This window comes from Littorina saxatilis, linkage group LG13 (assembly GCF_037325665.1).
Source record: "Littorina saxatilis isolate snail1 linkage group LG13, US_GU_Lsax_2.0, whole genome shotgun sequence".
NCBI lineage: Eukaryota > Metazoa > Mollusca > Gastropoda > Littorinimorpha > Littorinidae > Littorina > Littorina saxatilis.
Genome location: NC_090257.1, coordinates 28,100,735 through 28,125,136, shown reverse-complemented (window position 1 = coordinate 28,125,136; position 24,402 = coordinate 28,100,735). Strand labels below are relative to the sequence as shown.

Sequence of the window (24,402 nt, the reverse complement as noted above, 5' to 3'; positions counted from 1 at the left end):
CACCCAATGTAGTGTACACGGGGGGAGGGTTCGGACACCGAAGAGAGTCTGCACACAAAGTTGACTCTGAAATAAATTTCCGCCGAACCTGGGATCGAACTCACGCTGACAGCGGCCAACTGACAAATTGAAATCACAAAAGGGAGCATATAAGGCAACTTCGAGGAAGAGTTCATTAATACAAAGCTCTGAAGAACTGTGGGTTATGACAACGTGGGCACAGGAAAGATTACAAACCTTCGGAGTTCAGTGTTTGAGTTTTGGTGGTGGTTATTTTGTGAAGGACAAACCATTTGTTGACAGGGTCTCTTTAACAACATGAGGCTTTCCGTGCTTTTTCTACAAGTTATTTGCGCACTTGCTTGCCTGCACTTATTCACAGCGACTTTAACATGACCCTCATCGGCAGCCCCAGCACAGCAGAGTTTCTTTGTGACCTATTCTCAAGACGGGGTTTTTAATGTTTAAAAAACCTTTTAGACATGATCGGCATCCGGTGTATTGAGAAAATGAATAACACCACTCGACCAATCAGATGCCAGGTCTCCACAAGACATTATTACAGCTCGTTGTTCAGCGACGTCAAGTGTAAACTAAGCTGTGATTGGTCAGAACGACACAAGCCGCCCACCACAGCCATTTCTGATCTGACGCATTCTCTGAGGCTTTGGAAAAAAGTGACTTCACGGGTGGATGTTTTAGTGCAATTAAATGACTGATTGCAATGAAACCAGGAAATTGGTTGAGATTGTATCATAGGAAAGCCTTCTTGGACATCTGGTTTGTGCATTTCAGAACAAAGACCTGTTTTAACATGTGAAGTGAACAGTGCCACGTCGGCATTATTATTGTCAGCATACGTCAGTGTTAGCCAATGAAAAATTCTGGATCGGATATATATCAGTGTGCCTCGGACTCACCTGTATCAGACATGGTGGTTTCTTGTGAAAGACCTTTGTCAGATTCTGTGGATAGCAGCTCCATCCAGGAAAAAACAGGTAAGTGTGGTTTATTTCATTTTATCAGGAGAGTGATTTAAACTTTTGATTATATTTTTTCCCTTCGACATAAAATGCTAAATGCTTTCAATATCTGCAAACTTGTTATCCTGTGGGGTTTATGAAAATGCAATACTCGTAGGACCTCTCGGAAAGCGCTGGAATAGGTATAAGTATTGTGAAAGGATTTATGTAAATCACGAACAATGGTGTCAAATATAAACTATTCTAAACAGTTTACCTATGTCCATTTTGCTCCTTCACTTTCGACTTAATTTCAGGCGAACTGTAGAACAGACCTGGAAATGTATAAGGCAAATTCATTGATCAATATCTTGCAAGTCAGGACCTCAAAATGGCCGACACTGATTTTGGGACCAGATCGGTGACTCGAACGCGTCGTTTTTGCGAGAGGAACTTTGACATGGGACATATAATAATAACAATAATAACAGACTTAATGTACAGCACTTTAACAGCACTTTATTGTCCATTAAAACATTACATAAAAATGGAAAATATGTTGTAAAGAAAAGCTACTAGACGTCTTGTGACCAAATTTAAACTAACAGGGTGTTTGCAAAACCAGGCTAGTGATAATAACAGCCGCCAACGCCCAAACGAGTTGTTACTTGTTTCTTTTTCTCATAAATGAAGTCCAACATACCATTGTTATCCTCAGTCTCTTGAGTGCTGCCATCAGAAAAAGCTAGCCTTGTTTCTATCTTGCATGTTTTACAGTTTTAAAAACACAATGAATTTGACAGTTTTGGCTGCAAAAGGTTCAGTAGTTTTCTAAATGGCGCAAGTCCTCTGTCTAAGTCTGTCTTGTTAGAACTCTGTGTGCATTCCAACAATCTAGTCACAAAATTAGAGTCGGCCATTTTGAATTCCTGGCTCATAGTGCATTGAGCAATGTCGTTCGAACTGTTTTCTCGCACATTTCAAGATCTCTTCTACATTTTGCCTGAAAATCAAATGAAAATCTGAAGACAAAACATAAGAAGCAAAATGGAAACAGGATATTTTGTATTGACCACTCTGAAGTATTCTGATGAGATTAATGCCTCAGTTGCCAGCCTTGACAACAACAACAACAACAACAACAACAACAACAACAACAACAACAACAAACAACAACAACAACTTTCAAACAATAAAAAAACACTGTAATCTTGTTTCATCAGTCAAGTACTCTTTATTTTCAATTATAAACTTCACTGTCGAGTTTTTTACTATCCCTACCGATGAGTAATTGTACTCAGCGGTGTGATCAAAGCAATCATGCACAGCTCAGATAAGTAATAAATAAGTGTGTAAGCTTATACAAAATATAAAGAAGTGTTTGCTGCAGTCGCACTGCATTAAGCAAATATTGTTTCCATTAAAATGATCTTTAAATGTGCCGTACATGTTGTTATAAATCCTGCTGATAAATGTACAACACAATAACAAAGTATGCTACCTTTGACAAGTCCACTGAATTAATGAAAACATTATTCTAAAAAACTATTTTTAGAAAAAAAGATAAATACATTTCTTCAGTGAATACATACACATGGTAGCTTTGTGATACCTGCAATCGAATAGTTTGTTGTATTCTTGGACGGCACGGTGATTTTTTGTTTGTTTGTTTGTTTGCTTAACGCCCAGCCGACCACGAAGGGCCATATCAGGGCGGTGCTGCTTTGACATTATAACGTGCGCCACACACAAGACAGAAGTCGCAGCACAGGCTTCATGTCTCACCCAGTCACATTATTCTGACACCGGACCTATATGTCCTAGCACTAACCCCATAATGCCAGACGGAGCAGCCACTAGATTGCCAATTTTAAAGTCTTAGGTATGACCCGGCCGGGGTTCGAACCCACGACCTCCCGATCACGGGGCGGACGCCTTACCACTAGGCCAACCACAGCACGGTGAGGTCAGACTTACAAAAAGGTATATGTTTGTTGTTGTTGCTTTGTTTTACGTCTGAACTTACTTTATTTTAAACCGGCACGGTTGGCCTAGTGGTAAGGCGTCCGCCCCGTGATCGGGAGGTCGTGGGTTCGAACCCCGGCCGGGTCATACCTAAGACTTTAAAATTGGCAATCTAGTGGCTGCTCCGTCTGGCATTATGGGGTTAGTGCTAGGACTGGTTGGTCCGGTGTCAGAATAATGTGACTGGGTGAGACATGAAGCCTGTGCTGCGACTTCTGCGACTTCTGTCTTGTGTGTGGCGCACGTTATATGTCAAAGCAGCACCGCCCTGATATGGCCCTTCGTGGTCGGCTGGGCGTTGAGCAAACAAACAAAACAAAACAAAAACAAACTTTATTTTAAGAGGAACATTTCACGATTCAAGAACTGCCAGACGTCCGAGTGGGGCTATGAGTCGTTTTGCTCAACAGTTAAAAAAAAAAGACTGCAACAAGACGACGATTTGTTTTATTCAACACTTGAACAGTCTGCACTTAGACTATAAATCTTTTAGCACAACAGTTAGAACATTCTGCATTTAGACAATGAGTCTTTTAGCAAAACAGTTGGAACCTTCTACAATGAGTCTTTTAGCACAACAGTTAGAACATTCTTCAATTATACAATGCATCTTTTAGCACAACAGTTAGAACATTCTACAATTATACAATGAATCTTTTAGCACAACGGTTAGAACATTCTACAATTATACAATGAATCTTTTAGCACAACGGTTAGAACATTCTACAATTATACAATGAATCTTTTAGCACAACGGTTAGAACATTCTACAATTATACAATGAATCTTTTAGCACAACGGTTAGAACATTCTACAATTATTCAATGAATCTTTTAGCACAACGGTTAGAACATTCTACAATTATTCAATGAATCTTTTAGCACAACGGTTAGAACATTCTACAATTATACAATGAATCTTTTAGCACAACGGTTAGAACATTCTACAATTATACAATGAATCTTTTAGCACAACGGTTAGAACATTCTACAATTATACAATGAATCTTTTAGCACAACGGTTAGAACATTCTACAATTATACAATGAATCTTTTAGCACAACGGTTAGAACATTCTACAATTATACAATGAATCTTTTAGCACAACGGTTAGAACATTCTACAATTATTCAATGAATCTTTTAGCACAACGGTTAGAACATTCTACAATTATACAATGAATCTTTTAGCACAACGGTTAGAACATTCTACAATTATACAATGAATCTTTTAGCACAACGGTTAGAACATTCTACAATTATACAATGAATCTTTTAGCACAACGGTTATATAGAACATTCTACAATTATACAATGAATCTTTTAGCACAACAGTTAGAACATTCTACAATTATACAATGAATCTTTTAGCACAACGGTTAGAACATTGTACAATTATATAATGCTTTCAATATCTGCAAACTTGTTATCCTGTGGGGTTTATGAAAATGCAATACTCGTAGGACCTCTCGGAAAGCGCTGGAATAGGTATAAGTATTGTGAAAGGATTTATAATGGTGTCAAATATAAACTATTCCAAACATTATACCTATGTCCATTTTGCTCCTTCACTTTCGACTTAATTTCAGGCGAACTGTAGAACAGACCTGGAAATGTATAAGGCAAATTCATTGATCAATATCTTGCAAGTCAGGAATTCAAAATGGCCGACACTGATTTTGGGACCAGATCGGTGACTCGAACGCGTCGTTTTTGCGAGAGGAACTTTGACATGGGACATATAATAATAACAATAATAACAATAACAATAACAGAACTTTATTGTCCATTACAATATTTTTAAAAAATGGAAAATATGTTGTAAAGAAAAGCTACTAGACGTCTTGTGACCAAATTTAAACAAACAGGGTGTTTGCAAAACCAGACTAGTGATAATAACAGCCGCCAACGCCCAGACGAGTTGTTACTTGTTTCTTTTTCTCAGAAATGAAGTCCAACCTACCATTGTTATCCTCAGTCTCTTGAGTGCTGTCATCAGAAAAAGCTAGGCTTGTTTCTATCTTGCAATTAATTCTACAAAACTGCAATGTTTCAGGAAATAACTTTAAATGTTATGTGTCCACAAAATGAAATGTAAGAATTCACAACCCCTTACAAAACCGACAAGGCTGTTAGCATGAGAACGCTTCATATTGAGTTTTAAAATGATCAATCTTGTCATGGGTTTAAAATTCACATTACATGTTTTCCAGTTTCAAAAACACACTGAATGTTACAGTTTTGGCTGCAAAGGGTTTAGTAGTTTTCTGAATGGCGCACGTCCTCTATCAAAGTCCCTCCGTGTGCATTCCAACAATCTAGTCACAAAATTAGAGTCGGCCATTTTGAATTCCTGGCTCATAGTGCATTGAGCAATGTCGTTCGAACTGTTTTCTCGCACATTTCAAGATCTCTTCTACATGTTGCCTAAAAATAAAATGAACATATGAAAAAGTAAACATTAGGAGCAAAACAAAAACAGGTATATTTTTTCTACAAATCTGAAGAATTCCGAAAAGTAATAAATAAGTGTGTATACGTATACAAATCACAAACATTGCTTGCTACAGTCGTACTGCAGTAAGCCAAGAATAATTATGTTTCCCATTCCAGTTTGTTTTATATAAAAAGAAAGGTAATTCAATTTCTTCGGCTCTGAATATTTTACAAGTAATACTTCACGATTTTAAATCTGCTGGAAATCATAGTGCACCTATGTTTCCTACTGGCCTGGGTGGATTTTGACATGACCAGTTCAATTTATAATGTTCCACAAAATAATTAAAATTGGAAAATTAACAATGTTTAAAAGAACAAGATAACAATAAAAATGTACTCACCAGAAAACAGCAACATAAATACATAAATACGTGTCTATATATTCATGTTTCTGTCTTCTGGTGAGCACATTTGTATTGTTATCTTGTTGTTGTTCCTCTCACCTACAGACCCTTGTTCCATTTTCAATGTTTAACAGATCAATACATAAAGACATTGACATTGAGTACAAAAGCAACCTGTTTGAATTATAGATTGTTTAAAGATAATTTAAGATTTGAAAATGATTTGAACATTTTACCCCAGAACCTTGAAGTTTCTTTTCTTGCGTATCCGAACACTAAATCATAAATTGCTAATACCGTACAGAGAGGTAAAATTTTAATGCTGCTGCATTGTTAGAGTAATATTTTACTATAATATAATATATAATATAATATAGTCTTAAATGCCAGTCTGGAGATCTTGGAAATGAATTCAATGATATATTTCAGTGTAGTAATTTTGAAAATGTAAGACAGAAATGGAAGAAGTCTATGTATATTTTAAGAAGAAACCAAAAGCAGTGAAACGTAAACATGTATTTAGATCAACAAAGAAGCGAGTGTTGTTAAACTTAGTGTATTTCATAAAGCACATTTCGGCAGAATTTTGAATATTTGACCATTGTTTTTGTGGTTGTTTACATTTATTATACTAGTACCAGTCCTATAGAGACGTTTGTTAAACAGTAAATTATTTGTAAATTTAAATTGAGTTATCTATGTTTGAGAATTCTGAAGACTTGTGTTTTGTTATAAATACCATGTTTTGTTTGATTTTGAAATTTACCTTTTCCATGTAACCCTTGTTTCTTTCGGAAAAATACATTGTGCCTTGCCTTGCCTTGCTATAAGTCATTTTGCTCAACAGTAAAAAAAAAGTCTACAATTAGACGAGTCTTTTTGCACACCTACTGCAAAAAGTCAGCGCTTAGAAGACGAGTCTTTTTGTTCAACAGTTAAAAAAAGAATAAGACTATCATTTTGTTTTGCAAAACTGTTGAAAAAGTCGTCAATTGGAATATATTTGTCACTTTTTTTAAATTGAATTTTGTGCAAACCAAACTTTCGGTACATGGCATTTTTGGCGACAGAAACACATGTTTAGGCTCGATGAGGATTTAATCCTAGGCTTCTTCATATTGTGCATATAACCACATCACGTGAGTTATAGATGCAGTCATAATGAACACAGATGATAATTCTCCAAATATATGTACCGTGCATTTAAAATGTCCTGTTGATGTGTGACTTATTTTGTTAATTTTGTTTAAACTTTTAGTAAACCAGAAAATGTGTAGACTTTCTCCTTTGCTAGTAGTTTGATATTATGTAAGCATGTATGGCTAGTGTGGGTATTTTTCATGGCATTCACGTTTAAGATTGAAGCTGTAAAAGCTTTCTCAATGCTTTCAACAATCCTAGCTGTCTTAATATTAATTACTTTCGGTTTCAGATATGGGTAATTGGTTTGGAACGTCTTTAGACGAAGCCATTGATGATGAAGGTATGGTATTTAAAAACAATGTTTATACGCTATTTCTCTTGAATCACACTGGGTAGCTTTCTTATACCTGCAATTGAATAGTCTGTTCTTTGACGTCACGGTGAGATCAGACTTTGAAAATTTAAGTATGGTTTTGTTGTTGTTGCTTTGTTTTGTGCCTGACATTTCTATATTTTTGCCTTCAACTTTAATACAGTTTATGTTTTTGCTGTTTTTGCTGTTATTTTGTTTTTGTTGATTATTTGACTAATTGTTTTGCTGGGATCTAGGAATCGATATGAAGCCGGAGATGTATGTGTGGGGGTATATTGTATGCGACAATGAACTGCAATTCCAATAATAATACTGGATAGATCCTCACAAAAAATGTACAGGGTAATACCTGTAGATATTATCCCCACATGTTCTGTTTTTTTTCATAAACACTCATTCTCAATAAGTAGCGACCACTTGGCTTTTAAAAAATACGAAGACCCCTTTCTGGCTTTTTCGTAGACATTTGGTGTTTTTGTTTAGCTTAATTGTTCACCAACATGGAAAATTGGGTGCCCAACAGAAAACATCGTTAGTTTTCATTAGATATGCATTGTAAGATGACCAACTGAAACACTGTAGTTGACAAATGACGCAATAACATAACTAACTATCATATAACACTATCATATAACACTTTTATACACAACATCCACTCAGACTAGATCAACGAAATTTTACTAGCTTGCAAAACAACCACTAAGCCTTCCAAGTGTGGTAATGATGTGTTTCTGCGCAGCAGGCTTAAGCAAATACGACGGTTTTAGTGACTGAATCTAAAAACGCGCGTGGTTGAATTTGTCAGTGGTGTTTTTGACACCTGCGAACGGTGTGTTTACAACTGAATTACACCAGCGGCACCCTTAAATCAACACGTACAGAAAAACCAAATACATGAAACCAAAGCTAAAAGGCTGGACTGTTAGTTGGTCTGTGGACTTTTGAACATCTTGCAGGTCTTTGAGGCAAGAACAGATTAAAAATTGCCTTTTTTTCAGTCAAGTGCAGATTACAAGATATCCAAGGAATATAAATGCCCATTGGTTAGAATAGAGAGCAGGTCTTGCTCTTTCGAACGATATATGAGTTGGCAATGTACACAATGTTTTAGATCTATCCCCGATGCAGTTTGTCAACAAACACGTCGAAAACGGCATCCTATTTTGGCCCGCAAATGACGGTAACGGAGATGACGGTAACGGAGATGACGGGCGCTCGCATTTTGCCTCACGACAGAGTCAGAAGACACCTGACGGCCCTGTTAATGATTTGTTCGTTGTATGCTCATGTGAGCGAACACCATATCACAAGATGGAACATAAATTGTTTCTCATTTGCCAGAAAAAGCCGGTAACGGAGATGACGGTTATGGAAACCCCAAGTCTATTTTCTCTCTTTGTTGCCTCTTGGCTAGACTCAGACGCACTTCAGCTGTAAACAAATACCTGTTTATAAACCAAAAGCGTTTGAAGTTTGTTTTAAGTGTATTCGTAAGTAAAAAGTCCCTCAAAATAGGATGAAAAAATATTCCCGAAAGAAGTTACTGCATTTGCGCCTATTTCCGCGGACATTTACTTCAAGACATAGCGAAGACTCACAGGGACTTCCTCCTGCACAAAAATGAGTGCAGCAACAGCACTGACAATCGTGTCATTTAAAATGATAGTGCCTGTGATAAGAAAGAGATTGCTTATATATTTTTAAAATAAATTAAAATTCTGAAAAAGTACGCCCGGACAGTATTGGAGATGACATTTTTGGTAGTATTTATTGCCCTCAGGACTAGGAGTAACAAGAAATTGACATACATTTATGTGCAAAAGTTAGCTCACGCTCAGACCATACCAGAGGTAATAAACATTTAACCTTGACATATCTTTGTATTAGCTGCAGTGTCCCCGGGGCCCCCGGGCAACGAAAAAACGAAATGGTCGCTCCTTATTGACAATGAGCAATAGTCAAAATTTGACTAATTTGTTTTTTAAAGACGGGGAATCGAGACAATAATGAAAATTTTGCATGCGAGTTCTCCAAGGTATTACCCCGACGCGGTTTTCCCCCCTTTTTTTCCATAAATATCGTTGATGAGGTAATATTCAACTTTTTACAAAAGTTGAGGCGGCACTGTCACGCCCTCATTTTTCTATCAAATAGTTTGAAATGTTGGTACACAAAATCTTTGACTCGGACCGAACTACTCGATTGCATTTTAGTTTGGAAGCTTAAACATTTCTTAATTATTGTTTGTGTGTGTGTGTGTGTGTGTGTGTGTGTGTGTGTGTGTGTGTGTGTGTGTGTGTGTGTGTGTGTGTGTGTGTGCGTGCGTGTGCGTGTGCGTGTGTATGCATGTATGTATATAGCCTATGTATGTATGTATGTATGTATGTATGTATGTATGTATGTATGTATGTATGTATGTAGGTGTTAGTGTTAGTGTTAGTGTGTGTGTGTGTGTGAGTGTGTGTGTGTGTGTGTGTGTGTGTGTTTGTGTGCGTGTGTGCGTGCGTGCGTGCGTGCGTGTGTGTGTGTGTGTGTGTGTGTGTGTGTGTGTGTCTGTGTGTAGTACGATTCCGAGAAAACTACTGGACTGATCTTCATGAAACTTCACATGAGGGTTCCTGGGTAAACTATGATGTCCCCAGATAATGATTTTTATTTTTGTCGTTGATGACGTCATATCCGGCTTTTAGTGAAAGTTGAGGCGGCACTGTCACGCCCTCATTTTTTAATCAAGTGAATTGAAATTTTGGTCAGGCAATGTTCGACAAAGCCCGGACTACGGGATGGTATTTCAGCGTAGAAGCTTAACAATAAGATAATGAGTTTGGTCATTAAAAATCTCTAAAATTAAAATTTTAGCAATCGATACAAGAATGATTTCATCTTATTTGTTTTCAGATTTCCTGATTCCAAAAACAGATAGATATGTTATTAAAACAACAAGCTCAGAAAGTTAAAAAGAATACAGAAAAGCGCGCTTTCTTATTAAGTGTTGTATGCTACTGCGCTATACTGGCGAATGAGGGCCGCTATGCTTTGCACGTGCATGTCAGTGCTTTCAGTCTCTGTCGCGGATTATCCTCTTTTTTTCCGTGAAATGCACTGCGTTTAGTATTATTCGTAGAGTTTGACAGACTGACTAAATGTAACAATTTTGCCTCATGCGACTTGTTGTTTTTGTGTTTCTTCCTCTTTTATTTTCCCCACTGCCTGTCGTTTCTCCCGCCAGGGTAGATAACCATTGGTTCGAGTGCAGCTTTGTTCACCTTCGTAATGTGTTGCCTCTCTTTGATCATTTCAGTTTGTTGTAAAATTGTTTGCCGATTTTCTTTTTCCGTATAATAATAATATAAGATGTTTGGTGGCTTGTTGACAGACCAGCTTTTTTGTTGGTCGGAGGGGATCATATCGTCTTCGGTTTCATCTTTATCGACCAAGGCCGAAGGCCGCGGTTGATAACTATGAAAACCGAAGGCTATATGGTCCCCGAGGACCAACAAAAAAGCTGGTCTGTCAACAAGCCACCAAACATCGTTTTTGTCATCATTTTGGATGAAACAAAGGTACGCACAATAATCAATGGAGATCCCTATTCTGAAGGTAATTTTAAGAATGCAATTTCCAGGGCCTCAACGCGTCAGAAGTTCGAGATAACACGTCATACTTGTCTGTGACGTCAAATGTAACTTGTTCGTCGAATTTGTTCCAGACTGAAAATGCACTGAGCAAAAAGCAGTAAGTTTTGAGCATATTCCTTTTTTCAAGTGTTTTATGACTTTTTGTTGTGGATTTTGCGATTATAGAGATAAGTTGCAAATTGACCATGAGTCGCAACGGTAATCATCAACCTTGATTGGGTCTTTGAGAGTGAATGCTTACAATCGTTGTCCTCGGAAACACGAATCAAAAGCTGCGATGGTTCTACACATCAGACAATCGGCCTGATTGGCTTTTACTTTGACAATCCACGTTTCACTTGAAAGCTCAAACCCATTCACCACCTCGACTTCTTACATAGGCAACAGCGTTATTTATTCCCCAGCTGGTTATGAATGAAAACTCGTGAAAATGATGACAATTCTGTGTATTCCCTTCCTTGTATGTATGTAGGTCTCAGTCTGCATTTGCAGGGCCGCCTGTTCATTTTGAATAATATAACTACATACCTTTGCGAAGGAGAATCAAGTGATTGTGTGTGAGAACGTTGATTATTGACCCATGCTTGTTATTTTCTCAGGGGCCAGGAGATCGGTTCCACGTGATTTTCAAGTAATCTTGTTGCACATCGATGTCGTTTATAATTAGCGCGCTTATACGTCTTTGTTTCTTAGGTCGGTTGAAATATAAACCAACATTGTAACAGGCTTTTTTTTGCAGTAACATTTTAAACTAGTTGATATTTAAAGTGCTTCATACGTCCTTTTGTTTCTTAGAGCAAATGTAAAATAAATCTATGTTTAAACAAGCTTCCTGTGCTGTAAAAATTCAAATGCGTTAATAATTAGCGCACGTATACGTCCTTTTGTGTGTTACATCGAATGAAAAATAAACCGATGTGTAAACAAGATTTCCTTTGCAGTAATATTTCATTTTTTTCCGGCTCAGTGAACCACGGCTACACACAGTCTGGCTCGGAGGTGGTGATCTTGTATCGTCCGCAAGCGTCCAAACCTAACTTTGGCTTCGTCAAGACGGAAACGTGGGTTATATTACTTTAGCTGATGGGGTCTATGTCGACCAAAAGAGTGGGATTCCCTTTAGGTGGAGTTCCTGTAGGGGGATGTCCTGTATACAGGGAATCCCACAGGGTCTGGTTCCAGTAGTGTTTCGCTGATATCGCTGAAAGTCACGTGATGCTTAGCGACATCGGTAGAATTTGATGTTATTCGATCTTTAGTGATAATTCTTAGAAATTCGAGTATGGTTTGCAAGTTTTATTGAAAAACTCTAACCTGTGGGATTCCCTGTATACATGGAATCCCTCTACAGGAACTCCACCTACAGGGAATCCCACTCTTTTGGTCGATATAGACCCCATCAGCATTACTGTATCCATTATTTGTATATCATATTAAGGTTATTATCACGCAAAGATGTCCGTGTGCCTGCATGTCTCCTGTTTCAGTTAGTGGCATCCCAATAACATTTATTTTAGATTTTAGATTCTTCAAATTTGGAGCGAAACCGTCCATATTTTCACACAAAAAGTCACTTTGTATTCTCGATTTTTTCTTTTTTGAACAAGGTAATACACAACAAATACATTATTCTCACATTTTAGTACCCCCCAAGAAAAAGAAAAATGAAAATAAAAACTGCGATAAACAGCAACATTTATCCATTTTTCAGTTTTCCTCCGCCAGTCATTTGAAATACATCTAATTCTTGTCTATGAAGAAAAGAAAGAAAGAAAAAGAAGCATTTTTGGAAGCAGCATCAAATCAAAAATACGTCACAATTAACATTTAACATGACTTGCTGGTCCACTTTAAATAACAATAGGTCGAAGTTCTTGGGAATGTTTTGTTTCATCTATATTTAAACATTCAATAAACGTAACCTTTGTTTATTGTTGTTTTATACATTTTAGTCAAGTTTTGACTTAATGTTTTAACATAGGCGGGGAATCAAGACGAGGGTCATGGTGTGTGTGTGTGTGTGTGTGTGTGTGTGTTTGTATAAAGTGATTCCGCAATCGTCATGAAACTTCACATGAGAGTTCCTGGGTATGATATCCCTAGATTTCGGCACTATCACACCCTAATTTTTTAACAAAATTGGTTGAAACATTAGTGAAGCATCCTTCGACAAACTCCGGACTATGGTATTGCATTTCAGCTCGAAATCTTAAAAAGTCTCGTAATTAGTATACTCATTAAAATTGTCATTAAAATCGAATTTTTAGTAACAGATAAAAAAAAATGACTGCATTGTATTCTTGATTTTCTCTTGAATTCAAAAATATATAGATATTTCATGTTTACTCTGACAATGTGCTCAGAATTACAGAAATTATGTTTTGTAAGTACTATACTGTCGCCTGCTTCGCGGAGACGAGCGTGACCCATGTCGGTCTTTGGTATTGTTAGCCGAGACTATCTAAATGTATGGCTGGTATGAGGAGTTGATGTTTTAGTTTGATACGGACTGACTAACGGTTTTTATATCGCTTCACTCGACTTGTTTATTTTTGTTTTTGTTTAAATCTATTTGTAATTCTTGTATATAAAATGTGCTGTTGTGTTTTACCTTTCAGAGGCTACCAAGCCAAAATGAGGGCGAAAACAGGAAATGGTAGAACTTTGGGCCACGACTCTCGTATAATTCCATGTGACGTCTACATGAGGATTAGAAGTGTGAGTAAGAACTTTGCTGCAGAGAGAGAGAGAGAGAGAGAGAGAGAGAGAGAGAGAGAGAGAGAGAGAGAGAGAGAGAGACAGAGAGAGAGAGAGAGAGACAGAGACAGAGACAGACAGAGACACAGCGAGAGACAGAGAGAGACAGACAGAGAGAGACACAGACAGAGAGAGAGAGAGAGAGAGAGAGAGAGAGAGAGAGAGAGATCAATGCATGCACATACAGTTGTCCAGAGGAAAGAATGAAAAACATCACATCCCTTCACGTACTTTCTTGCTCTACATGTGGGTACAGTTGGCTAATCAAGTCTACTTTCTTTCTCTGGTTGTAGACAAGGCAAGACGTGAATGAAAAACTCTGATCTCAAAAAGCAAAAACAAAACAACAACTGATTCCATTCACACTTTTGCAGTGTTGTTGAAATGTCGGGCTTGTGAGAATTTGTTTGATGCAAATGTTTGTTCTGTTTTGTTTGTAGGTGTGTGTGTGTGTGTGTGTGTGTGTGTGTGTGTGTGTGTGTGTGTGTGTGTGTGTGTGTGTGGCTGTGTGTGTGTGTGTGTGTGTGTGTGTGTGTGTGTGTTTATAAACTTGTTTTGCTTTTGATTTTCGGTTGTTGCCCTTGCTGGTGCCATATAGCACCTTTTGATGATTTATGATTTAAGATTACATTGATAGGTGTCACGTAATGTCTATTCAATTGAGAGTAACATAAGTATTGACCTCACACAAATGTACGTTTCAAAAGTCAATGCACACACAAACAACCAGGATATATGCCTTTTAGGCAATTAAGTTTGCAATAAATAACCAGGGTATAAGTTGTTTTGGTTTTTGTGGATGCCAATTAACTTTCAATGGTCCGAACAGCGCTCGTTTTGGCCATCTGGTCTTTCCAGATTAAGTCACGTGACAGCCTCTCAAATGAGGATACCACCAAAATCAAACCGACAAAAACACAAGTCTCGAAATAAAACAATGACACAAATTCAGAACAGAACAAATCAACAACTTTTGCTTACAGAAAGATAGACACATTGATTATCTTTCCAGCCCATGCAGTTTTTGTATGGCTATCTCGTGCCCTGTTGATGTAACTTCATACCTCCAAGGCAGGTTTTAGCCGTGTTAAAGATCGAAAGCCGACTTGGCTGTCACGTGAACCCTGTGCGAGATTATCTGAATTCAGAGAGCGTGCAAATATCCAAACATAAGCCTTTTAAAAAGAATGTTTTTTTGTGTGGATAAAAAGACACAGGTGTAGGTTTTGTATTTGATGTACACACGTGTTTTTGTTTTAGGCCACACACAAAAAATAGTCTGTTTACGGTATCCCGACCGACCTTATTTTTTCGCGCGACCATAGACTTTTTTTTTGGCATTTGAGAAATTATTATTATTATTTTTTTTTTGTAAAGTCTTTGTTTTTTGGCAAAATAACTTAAAAATACAGTTTTTTGAAGAAAAAAAAATCCCGACCTACCGACCCTATTTTTTGTGCCTATGTTACCGTAAACAGACTTTTTTTTTGGGGGGGGGGGGCCTAGCTTATAAGACGATTTTCGGAAATAACTTCGTCGGTTTTGTATGGGTTGTGGAAGAGTGAATACCCTTGCTCCGACACACCCTTCGCTAGTGATTGGCCCTTCCAATGTTTGTCAGAGGAAACGCAAGGGTACTCACTCTGCTGATACCCATAGAAACCCGACCGAGTTATTTTCTCCAGCCGAGTTTTCTAGATTACAAAAGCCACAGCGTCACCTCTGTTCTTAGCGTATCATTAACTGATGTCCCTAAAGGAACGGTTTCCTGTGAGGACGTTAAGGACCCCCCGAGTTAGTAACTAATCAGGTGTCTCTTTTCTCGTTCAGGTGAGTCAAGGGAACAGTGGCGACTCCTACAAGGTCAGCTTCAACACAGGGGGACACGATCTAACGGAATACTTCAACTAACAGCATATATCTGCGACGTTTCCACAAAACAAGATACAGAATAAACTATTGTCCAGTGCGCACCAAACATTCCGCCATGTGTATGCTGTCGCAAACATGCTTAAAGGCACAGTCCTTCCCGTGCAAACAATTGAACTCACCATCTCAGAACTGCCCAGGCTTTTACATGGAATAAGACCACCCCTCCACTTGGTCTCATACCAGAAACCAACAACTTGGATGTTTTCTGTGCAGAGTGGAATTTTGTTTAATGAGTTTATTTCTTGTAATTGCTCAAAAAGCCATTGGTGGCTTTTGGGAAATTAAATAATAATAATAATAATAATAATAATATGGGAGATTTATGGAGCGCTTTACGTTCTCTAAGCGCTTGACAAAGAAAAGATATGGGAAAAAAACCATACATATACAAACAAAGCAAAGCAAAAAAGCATGTGCAGCAGCATTCAGCACACAAGTGAACAACGAAACACTACATCAATACAAGCTGCAAGCATACTAACACAGGCAAAACATTCAAACACCTGATCAAAAATGCACCATATTGAAATAAAATTAATCAAAATACTGTGTGAAGAAGTGTGTTTTAAGGTTTGATTTGAAGGAACAAAATGTTTGGCAGTGTCGGATAGAGTAAGGGAGAGAGTTCCACGCAACGGCAGCAGAGTGGGAGAAGGCTCTCTGGCCGTGCTGTTTGCGACTAAAAGAAAGATAGACGGAATATTCTAGTGTCTTCAGAGGAGACATCAAACTATTTCAACCCTGCACGGGAAACAGGCAGGGTGTTGATTTTTGGTATGCGTCCAAGTGGAGGGTTGGTCTCGTCCCATGTAAAGGCCTGGCTAGACCAGAAATAGTGAGCAGAATTGATGTCACTGGAAGCTTGTGCATTTAAATCAAATGTACTTTATTTTAAGCCCACGCCTTTTTTCTGAACTACAGGCGCGCGCAAGAAGACTCTTCATTTAAGTAGTGCAACCTCTTTTTTTGTTTAACACCAATATGCCCCCGGACCCTCCTAGTAAGATCGGGCTTCGCGTCGTCGGTCTGTCCCGAAAAGAATTTTGGACCCCCTCTCCCCCCTCCCCCCTCCCCCTCCCCCCTCCCCCCTCCCCCTCCCCCCCCCCCCTCCCCCCCCCCCTTAAAAATGATGTGATCCGCCCCTGGCTAGTGTCTCGTGCATTCACTATTATCATTCCCTTTTCTGCTCCTTTTCAACTCCTGTTTTCAGCTCGACGCTACCATTCTTCACCCCCACACACACACACACACACAAACAAACAAGTCCTCCAACGAAACCCACATCTCTTTTTTCTCAAGAAGGTTTGGAGAATACTGCAGATCAGCTTTCGTTCTCTATTTTGAGTAAACAGAACCATGTTTGGTTGTGTTTAGTAAACTCCCGTCCCCACCCCAATCCATTTGACAACCAGTCACCTAATAACACCCCCACCATCAACCCCAACCCCTTTTCCGTTTCTTGCAAGCAACTGGAGATACTTGCCGAAAGTGCCCAGGCTTTGTGTGTAGCTGCACTCCCTGGCTGCGATACAACGACAGAGGAGTGGTTTCTACCCCTGCTTTGGCGTGACACTTCAAGGGGGTGATACCCCGTCCCAAACATATACATTTCGTGGTTTTTTTTTATGGTCATTTGTATATGCATAGGTGTTGGGGCTTTGTGTGTTGTGTCCCTGGTTTGGCTAATGTTATTCAGTTTTTAAACAGTGTTTGTTTTGCTGCATAATTTATGATTTTGTGTGTGGTTGTTAGTGCATTTACCAACAAACACACACGCACACACACACACGCACGCACACACACACACATACACACACACACACACACATATACATACACACTCACACACACACACACACATACACACTCACACACACACACCTCCTCCTCACCCAAACGCATACACACACACACACACACACACACACACACACACACACACACACACACACACACACACACACACACACACACACACACACACACACACACACACACCTCCTCCTCACCCAAACGCATACACATACACACAACTACTTATACATATGCCCCAAAACACGTATACATGCAGACAAATGCTAAGTAAGTACGGTGTAACTTGGTTTGCAAGAAAAGCGGATCCGTAAAAGATCCTTGACATGCACCAATAACTTCACACAACAGCTTTGAATGAGTTGAGCATTAACTATTCAACAGCGCAAGGCAAGGATTTTTTTCAGAAACGAACACAGCCCAGAGAGAAATTCTCAGTGAATACGTATTTGTATGAATATACCATGTTTGTTGTAGTTTTTTTTCTTTTTAGATGTTGCTACCACTGCATATTACTTTCCACATGAATGTAATAGAATGTGAAAAAGTAAGCGTGTTTCATCAAGCGTGTTTGATCACGTTTGGAGTCACCTCTAATAACATAGCTTGGACTGAAATAGTTCAAGAGTTGTGAGGCTATTAAGTTTCTAATACTTAACCTTCTTGATTTTCTGCTCTTTTCTTCCAATGCTATTTCTGTTCTCCCTTTAGTAAATAAAAAAAAAGTCAATGTCTGTATGTGAGCCTGTTTTGATTTTTAATTTTGAATAAAGATATGTTGCGCACTTTTGGACTTTCATTGAAACTTGGTAAATTTAGACTGTCTGTGACATTGCACGACTATCATTGTTTACAGTAACACACACACACACACACACACACACACACACATATATATATATATATATAGACACAGACATACACACACACGCACACAAACTTTGATTGCGTTTTGCTGTTTTCGTGGCACAGCACGCACGAACGCACACACAGATCACAGAAACACACACACGCACACACAGATCACAGAAAACACACACACGCACACACACGCACACGACACACAAACATTGTTTCTTGTGAGCTGTTTTCGTTGTTCTTTTATTGACGCTGTGACACAGAACGTGAGCTGACCCCGAACAGACAGAAAAAGTGTTAACATTGATTACGAGACAGATAACATACTAATATGTTTGAGTTTATTAGCAGTGATTTACACATATAGCACCACAATCAATGAAAGGACAGTTTTCGGCAAGCCATTTTGAGAGCATGTTAATCTCGACCTCGAGTCCATACTTAAATTGCCAAGACTCACAACAAAATAGCACATAAAACCTATAAATTACTCAATGAGTCAATGAGACAATCTGTTCAACATCTGTCCGGCAAATAGAACATTCAATGGAGTCAGGGAGCGGATAATTAACCCCCACTCCCCCCCCCCCACACACACACACAACGAAAACACATTGACTGCGGATGTCCATAAAATCAAGACTACAGAAATGAAATTAAAAAAGAGAATTTTTAAATGCACAATCCATCCCGTGTAAACGATTCGGTTTACACTTTCAGATCTAGTCAGACTTTTGCATGAGATCTTCTTCTTTTCGATCGCCGATCACACTTGGAGTCCAGATCTTGAGATATAATTAGTGGTCCTCTGCAGCGCAGCCACTGGCCCGTACAGCTTGTTGTGCAGGGACTCCGGCAATGGCCAGATTTCCTCTCTCAGCACCGTTTGCATGAGATAAGACCATCCCTTCATTTGGATTGATCCAAACATCCAGGACTGAGCTGCACCGAGTGAAAGAGGGTTAGTGCCACCCAACCGGGAGAGAACAAACTGCGGGGTCTGATTCGTTGAAATCACAACAAATTTCAATGTCAACCAATCCAAAACCGCGGTTGGTACCCACCCGGCTGGTACATTTCTCGTGCACCTCGTGTGAGAACAAACGGCGGGGTCTGATTCGTTGAAATCACAACAAATCTCAATGTCAACCAATCCAAAACCGCGGTTGGTACCCACCCGGCTGGTACATTTCTCGTGCACCTCGTGTGAGAACAAACGGCGGGGTCTGATTCGTTGAAATCACAACAAATTTCAATGTCAACCAATCCAAAACCGCGGTTGGTACCCACCCGGCTGGTACATTTCTCGTGCACCTCGTGTGAGAACAAACGGCGGGGTCTGATTCGTTGAAATCACAACAAATCTCAATGTCAACCAATCCAAAACCGCGGTTGGCATCCACCCGGTTGGTAACTTTCTCGTGAACCTCGGCCCAGGAACTTAGATACTTTCTAAACGGCGTGGGATTTCGTGTGTTTAATTCATTTAGTAAAAGATACTTGTGTTCACCTGAGAAACTGATTCGTAAAAATAATTCACACTCTACACATGAAGTAGTCAGAGTTTTTAGTTTTTGTATGAGTGACGGGCGCTGTGGCGTGGTGGTAAGACGTCGGCCTCCTAATTGGAAGGTCGAGGGTTGGCATCCCGGCCGCGGCCGCCTTGTGGGTTAAGTGTGGAGATTTTTCCGATCTCCCAGGTCAACGTATATGCAGATCTGCTAGTGGCTTATCCCCCTTCGTGTGTACACGCAAGCACAAGACCAAGTGCGCACGGAAAAGATCCTGTAATCCATGTCAGAGTTCGGTGGGTTATAGAAACACGAGGGAGTTTCAGCCCACGAACGCAGACGAAGTATGAAAAAGAAGGGATGTTTTAATTAATGACCTGTAAAAGCAGATCTGAAATAATGAAACACAACTGTTTTACTGGAAGGAGAGTGCCTTTTATCAGAAATAAAATACAGTACACACCATTGACAGCAACCTTGACATGTATACAGGTTTTTAAATTCAACAACATGTTGTTTGTATTTTTGTTATATTTTCATTAATATAAAATATTTCTGTTGTGCATGTATTTTGTTCTCATTGAAGACCTTCTGACCTAGGTACTTGTGAGTATTCTTTTTAATTGTAGAGTCGAACCTGTCCAAACGACCAACAACAGCGAACAAACGAGAGTAGTTCTTTCAGACAGGTGGTCGTTAATGTAAGGTGAATTAAACAGGAAAGAACCTCCCTGGGAATCCTGTTGGAGGATCGTGATGGGCAGGTGGTGGGTATAAAGAGATGAACGCCAGGGTCGGTTCGACCGTACTTAACGAAGCTTTTTAATCAAATATCAATGCGTTATTTACCAATGATCAATGTTTGGTCTAACACCAGTAAAACCACGCACACATTTCAGTTTATTCAGACGCTACTTGCATTCAGCACTTCTGACTTATACACAACTACACAGTCACAAAGACACGCAACATATCTATTCACAAGTTAACGTCACCCCGCCTGAATATTGTAACCCGATACATGCAGAGACGTGGAAATAATCCCTCCTAAAATGCGCGCCTCGAACTAGACGCAGGACAGGTCGCTATGACCTAACGTCAGCGCAACAATCTGTTCGCAATCTCGACAACTTATCAGGACTAGATGAATACCTACCCGTACCCCCGCACACCCTCTTCCCCCACCACACTCCCTTAACCTGCCACCCACCAAACTTCACCCCACCCCCTTCGTACCTGTCCTAACCCTTGAAGCTCTCTTTTGCGACCAACAATTTCTTTGAGTCGCCTGCCTGTGTGCATACCTGGCCTTGAATCGACATTGCGTGTTTGTGTGTGCTATGGTTATATTGATTTGCTTCAACGGCTCGCAGCGTGAAACCAAAACTAGACTTGCTGGTATTGCCGGCTTTTTGGTGACACGTAAATGGGACAGCTAGGTAAGGAGTTGAAAGGGTATAAGTATGCAGAGCTGCCAACTGATATGCTTTTAGCGCAACACGCTACGTTTGAAGATAAATTGCTACGCTGTTACACCAAGCATAGACTTGCTACGCTCAAACACATTATCAAAACCATGCAACTGTTTGCTTTTTCTTGTGAGTCCTGGTCCTCATTTCTGATTCTCACTCCGTGTAGCGGTCAGAATTAGTGTCATGAAACATTTTCAACAAGGAAAAGTGGCACCGCAGACACTCTCTATTTGCCATTATGTTTCCTTTTTTCTAAAATGTTTATATTCTTGCGCGAAATAGCCTAAGTGTAGATGTGAGAATACATCTCGCTTCCTTAAAGTTAACGTCTTCGTTACTTTCTTTTTGGTATTTCACATTCTTGCTCCATTCATCTGGAACATTTACAGCCGTGCAGCTTTGTGCCGCGCCTGGGAATGTTTGATATTTCACATTCTTGCTCCATTCATTTGGAACATTTACAGCCGTGCAGCTTTGTGCCTGGGAATGTTTGGGAATTTGTATTCTTGGTTCTCTTTTTCCGTTTGAGGAAATTCACAACGTTCCAGCTGTCTTTTGGGAAAGTCACACCCTTGCTTTTTTTTTGGTTGGAAATTCACATCCGTACTGCCCGCACTTCCTAACAACTTAAGGGGGTAGACCTACCTTTTTGAGAACCTACTAGTGTGTGGCATCATTAGAAAGCTAAATCTCTCTATTTTCATTTACAGTTTGAATTTTCAATCAATTCCAATCCAAACTGGAGATATGAGGGTTCTAAGCAGGTGTTTATCAACCCTGAAAAGCCAAAATCCGGTCCCATTTTACTCTTCATTTCACTGCACACTAAAACTAACTAATTTTAGCATGCAGATTTTCTCCGAAAACGCCACTTTTTAGGGTGTTTTTACACCACAGTTTTCTCAGTTTTCATGCTAGAGCCTTGTAATTTGTACTGGAAATAGATTTTAGCCATAGCTGGATCCTAAACTAGCCAAACTGTAATCAAACACACAGATCAAAAATATCATAATTTATACTAAGGGGAGATTTCTTTTGATTTTTTGTATTAAATTGTGTACATGGCGTTTACTGGTATTTCAGGCTCCAGTTAAACTTGTTTTTCATCACCTTTGCAAAGTACAGCTTTCAGGGATAAAAAGTGTAAGAAATATTTTGTAAAATGTGATATCAACGTTTTTTTGTTCGCAAAATGTTATTATTATCTTTTTTTCTTCTTCTCATGTTTGTGAAAATCTATAAGCTAACCATTTGTTTTCCTCAAAACCTACATAACTGACATAGATGGCCACCAAACTCCATCAAAATCCACTGAGATGTTACTATGTAGCAAAAATAAACAACAATACACACAACTCTAGGTAGGTCTACCCCCTTAAATCCTTCCAGCTTGCTTACTGATAAGTCCCATCTATGGGTAGTTGTACAGCAATGGACTATTTTGAAGCGTTTTCAGGAAACAGCCTTATCAGAAGTACTCTTTGACGCCTTTTTATTTTACATTGACCACATCAACCAATCTCCTGATTAAAAAGAACAGGTGTGCACAATGAACTTTAATGTGGCATCTTCAGGAAGCAGCGTTCGCTGCAGACCTCATCAGCATCTTTCTATCTCTGGCCTCCTCGGCCCCCTCCAGATCCTGAGTGAGGAGATCAGCTGTACAAAATGAACTTTAATGTGGCATCTTCAGGAAGCAGCGTTCGCTGCAGACCTCATCAGCATCTTTCTATCTCTGGCCTCCTCGGCCCCCTCCAGATCCTGGCTGTCCAGTTTGATCTTGTGGCTGGACATCTGGACGCCATTGAGCACGCCTTCCACCACGAACTGCACAGCGTCCTCGCGGGCTTTCTTGGAGCCAGGCCGCTTGGGGTCGTCCACCTCGATCTTGTTTTGAGGGAAGAGGTGGCTGAGGTTTTTGAGGGTGTAGTAGAACACGGTGTCCCCGTGCTTGTCCTTGATGTAGGCCTTGGCTTGCTTGGCTGGCATGGACATGTTGACCGTCACCTGGCACAGGGGGAGAGAATGATGACGACAGTTCATTCGTTCTTTCACGGAAGTACAAGAATGTAATTCACAAAGCCTAAACTGTGGCTTGGTCGTTTGTTTTATCTGAGAGAAAGAGAAAGAGAGAGAGAGAGAGAGAGGAGGGGGGAGAGGGAGAGCGACAGACAGACATACAGGCAGACAGACAGAGAGACAGACACATAGAGAGACACAGGAGGGGATAGGGAGAGAAAGAGATAGACTGACAGACAAACAGACAGACAGACGTACAGACAGACAGACATACATACAGACAGACAGAGAGACAGACATACATATATAAAACATAATTCCTTTCTTACAACAGCAATGGAAGAAACATATTTTACTTTTTACAAACTATGAACCTAACACTGACCTTGAACTCTGCATGAAGGTTATACTCCTCCATGACGATGGAGGCGATGTAGTGACTTTTGGGGGCCACTGTGATGTCACTGGTGGCGGTTGTGGTCAAGGTTTCCTCGAACGTTTCCCCCGTTGTCTTGGTTACCTGTATGGCAGAGAAGAATCAGCAGTTTTGGTCAACAATTTAACTGTTTGTAGTTGTTGCAATAAACCGCATTATAGTAACGGTTGCCTTAAGTCATAAAGAAGTCGTAAAGGATGTCTACTGGCACACCACATTCTCAGAATTAACACTACTCCCGCCCTCCCTCACCCCATACACAAACACACGCATATAACGTTATAGCTAGTAGCTGCTCTCTATCTGAAACTCGCTCTCATCTAACTGGCGTTTTCAAGTTTCTAAAGATTGTGTTTTCTTCGAAAATAACTTGTCATGTTTGTTCTCAAAACAAATAAGCGAATAATTCAAAATTAAATACAGAAAACAAAAACAAAAACAAAAACAAAACTGGCATATTTATGTTAAATTTCTGTAACCTATTTGTAGCTCACTCTGAAATTTACAATTTAAAATATTACCCTATCTGAAAGTTACTTTTAACTCATTTTCAAGCTCCGTGCACGAACTTGTAACTCAAATATATGTGCCCTGTCTACTACTTTGAATTCTCATTTCAAAAT

At 39.5% G+C, this 24,402-nt stretch overlaps 2 protein-coding genes across 3 annotated transcripts in view; one reads left to right on the top strand and one right to left on the bottom strand.

The window, feature by feature from the left end:
- The first annotated feature begins 613 nt into the window (after positions 1-613).
- Positions 614-16,740, top strand: LOC138945424 (uncharacterized). The gene is made up of 5 exons (XM_070316854.1): positions 614-998; positions 7,261-7,311; positions 11,950-12,043; positions 13,601-13,700; positions 15,570-16,740. Exons 1-5 carry the CDS (start codon positions 875-877, stop codon positions 15,648-15,650), a joined length of 450 nt encoding a protein of 149 aa, XP_070172955.1. The 5' UTR covers positions 614-874; the 3' UTR covers positions 15,651-16,740.
- Positions 16,741-18,566: 1,826 nt separating this feature from the next.
- The window catches only part of LOC138945421 (uncharacterized), an 11,156-nt gene continuing 5,320 nt past the window's right edge, over positions 18,567-24,402 (bottom strand). For both annotated transcript variants that reach the window (XM_070316851.1, XM_070316852.1), the window contains exons 5-6: positions 23,729-23,863; positions 18,567-23,331 (exon numbers count right to left, since the gene is read on the bottom strand). In XM_070316851.1, the coding sequence (XP_070172952.1) occupies positions 23,014-23,331; positions 23,729-23,863 (453 nt within the window). In that variant the 3' untranslated portion in view covers positions 18,567-23,013. The remainder of the gene's footprint in view (positions 23,332-23,728; positions 23,864-24,402) is intronic.

Bases quoted from the DNA above. Each gene is read 5' to 3' on its own strand.
- LOC138945424 (XM_070316854.1), top strand. From the start codon at position 875: ATGAAAAATTCTGGATCGGATATATATCAGTGTGCCTCGGACTCACCT. The intron at 999-7,260 runs GTAAGTGTGGTT...TTTCGGTTTCAG, and splicing joins CTCCATCCAGGAAAAAACAG to ATATGGGTAATTGGTTTGGA. The intron at 12,044-13,600 runs GTGGGTTATATT...TTTACCTTTCAG, and splicing joins GGCTTCGTCAAGACGGAAAC to AGGCTACCAAGCCAAAATGA.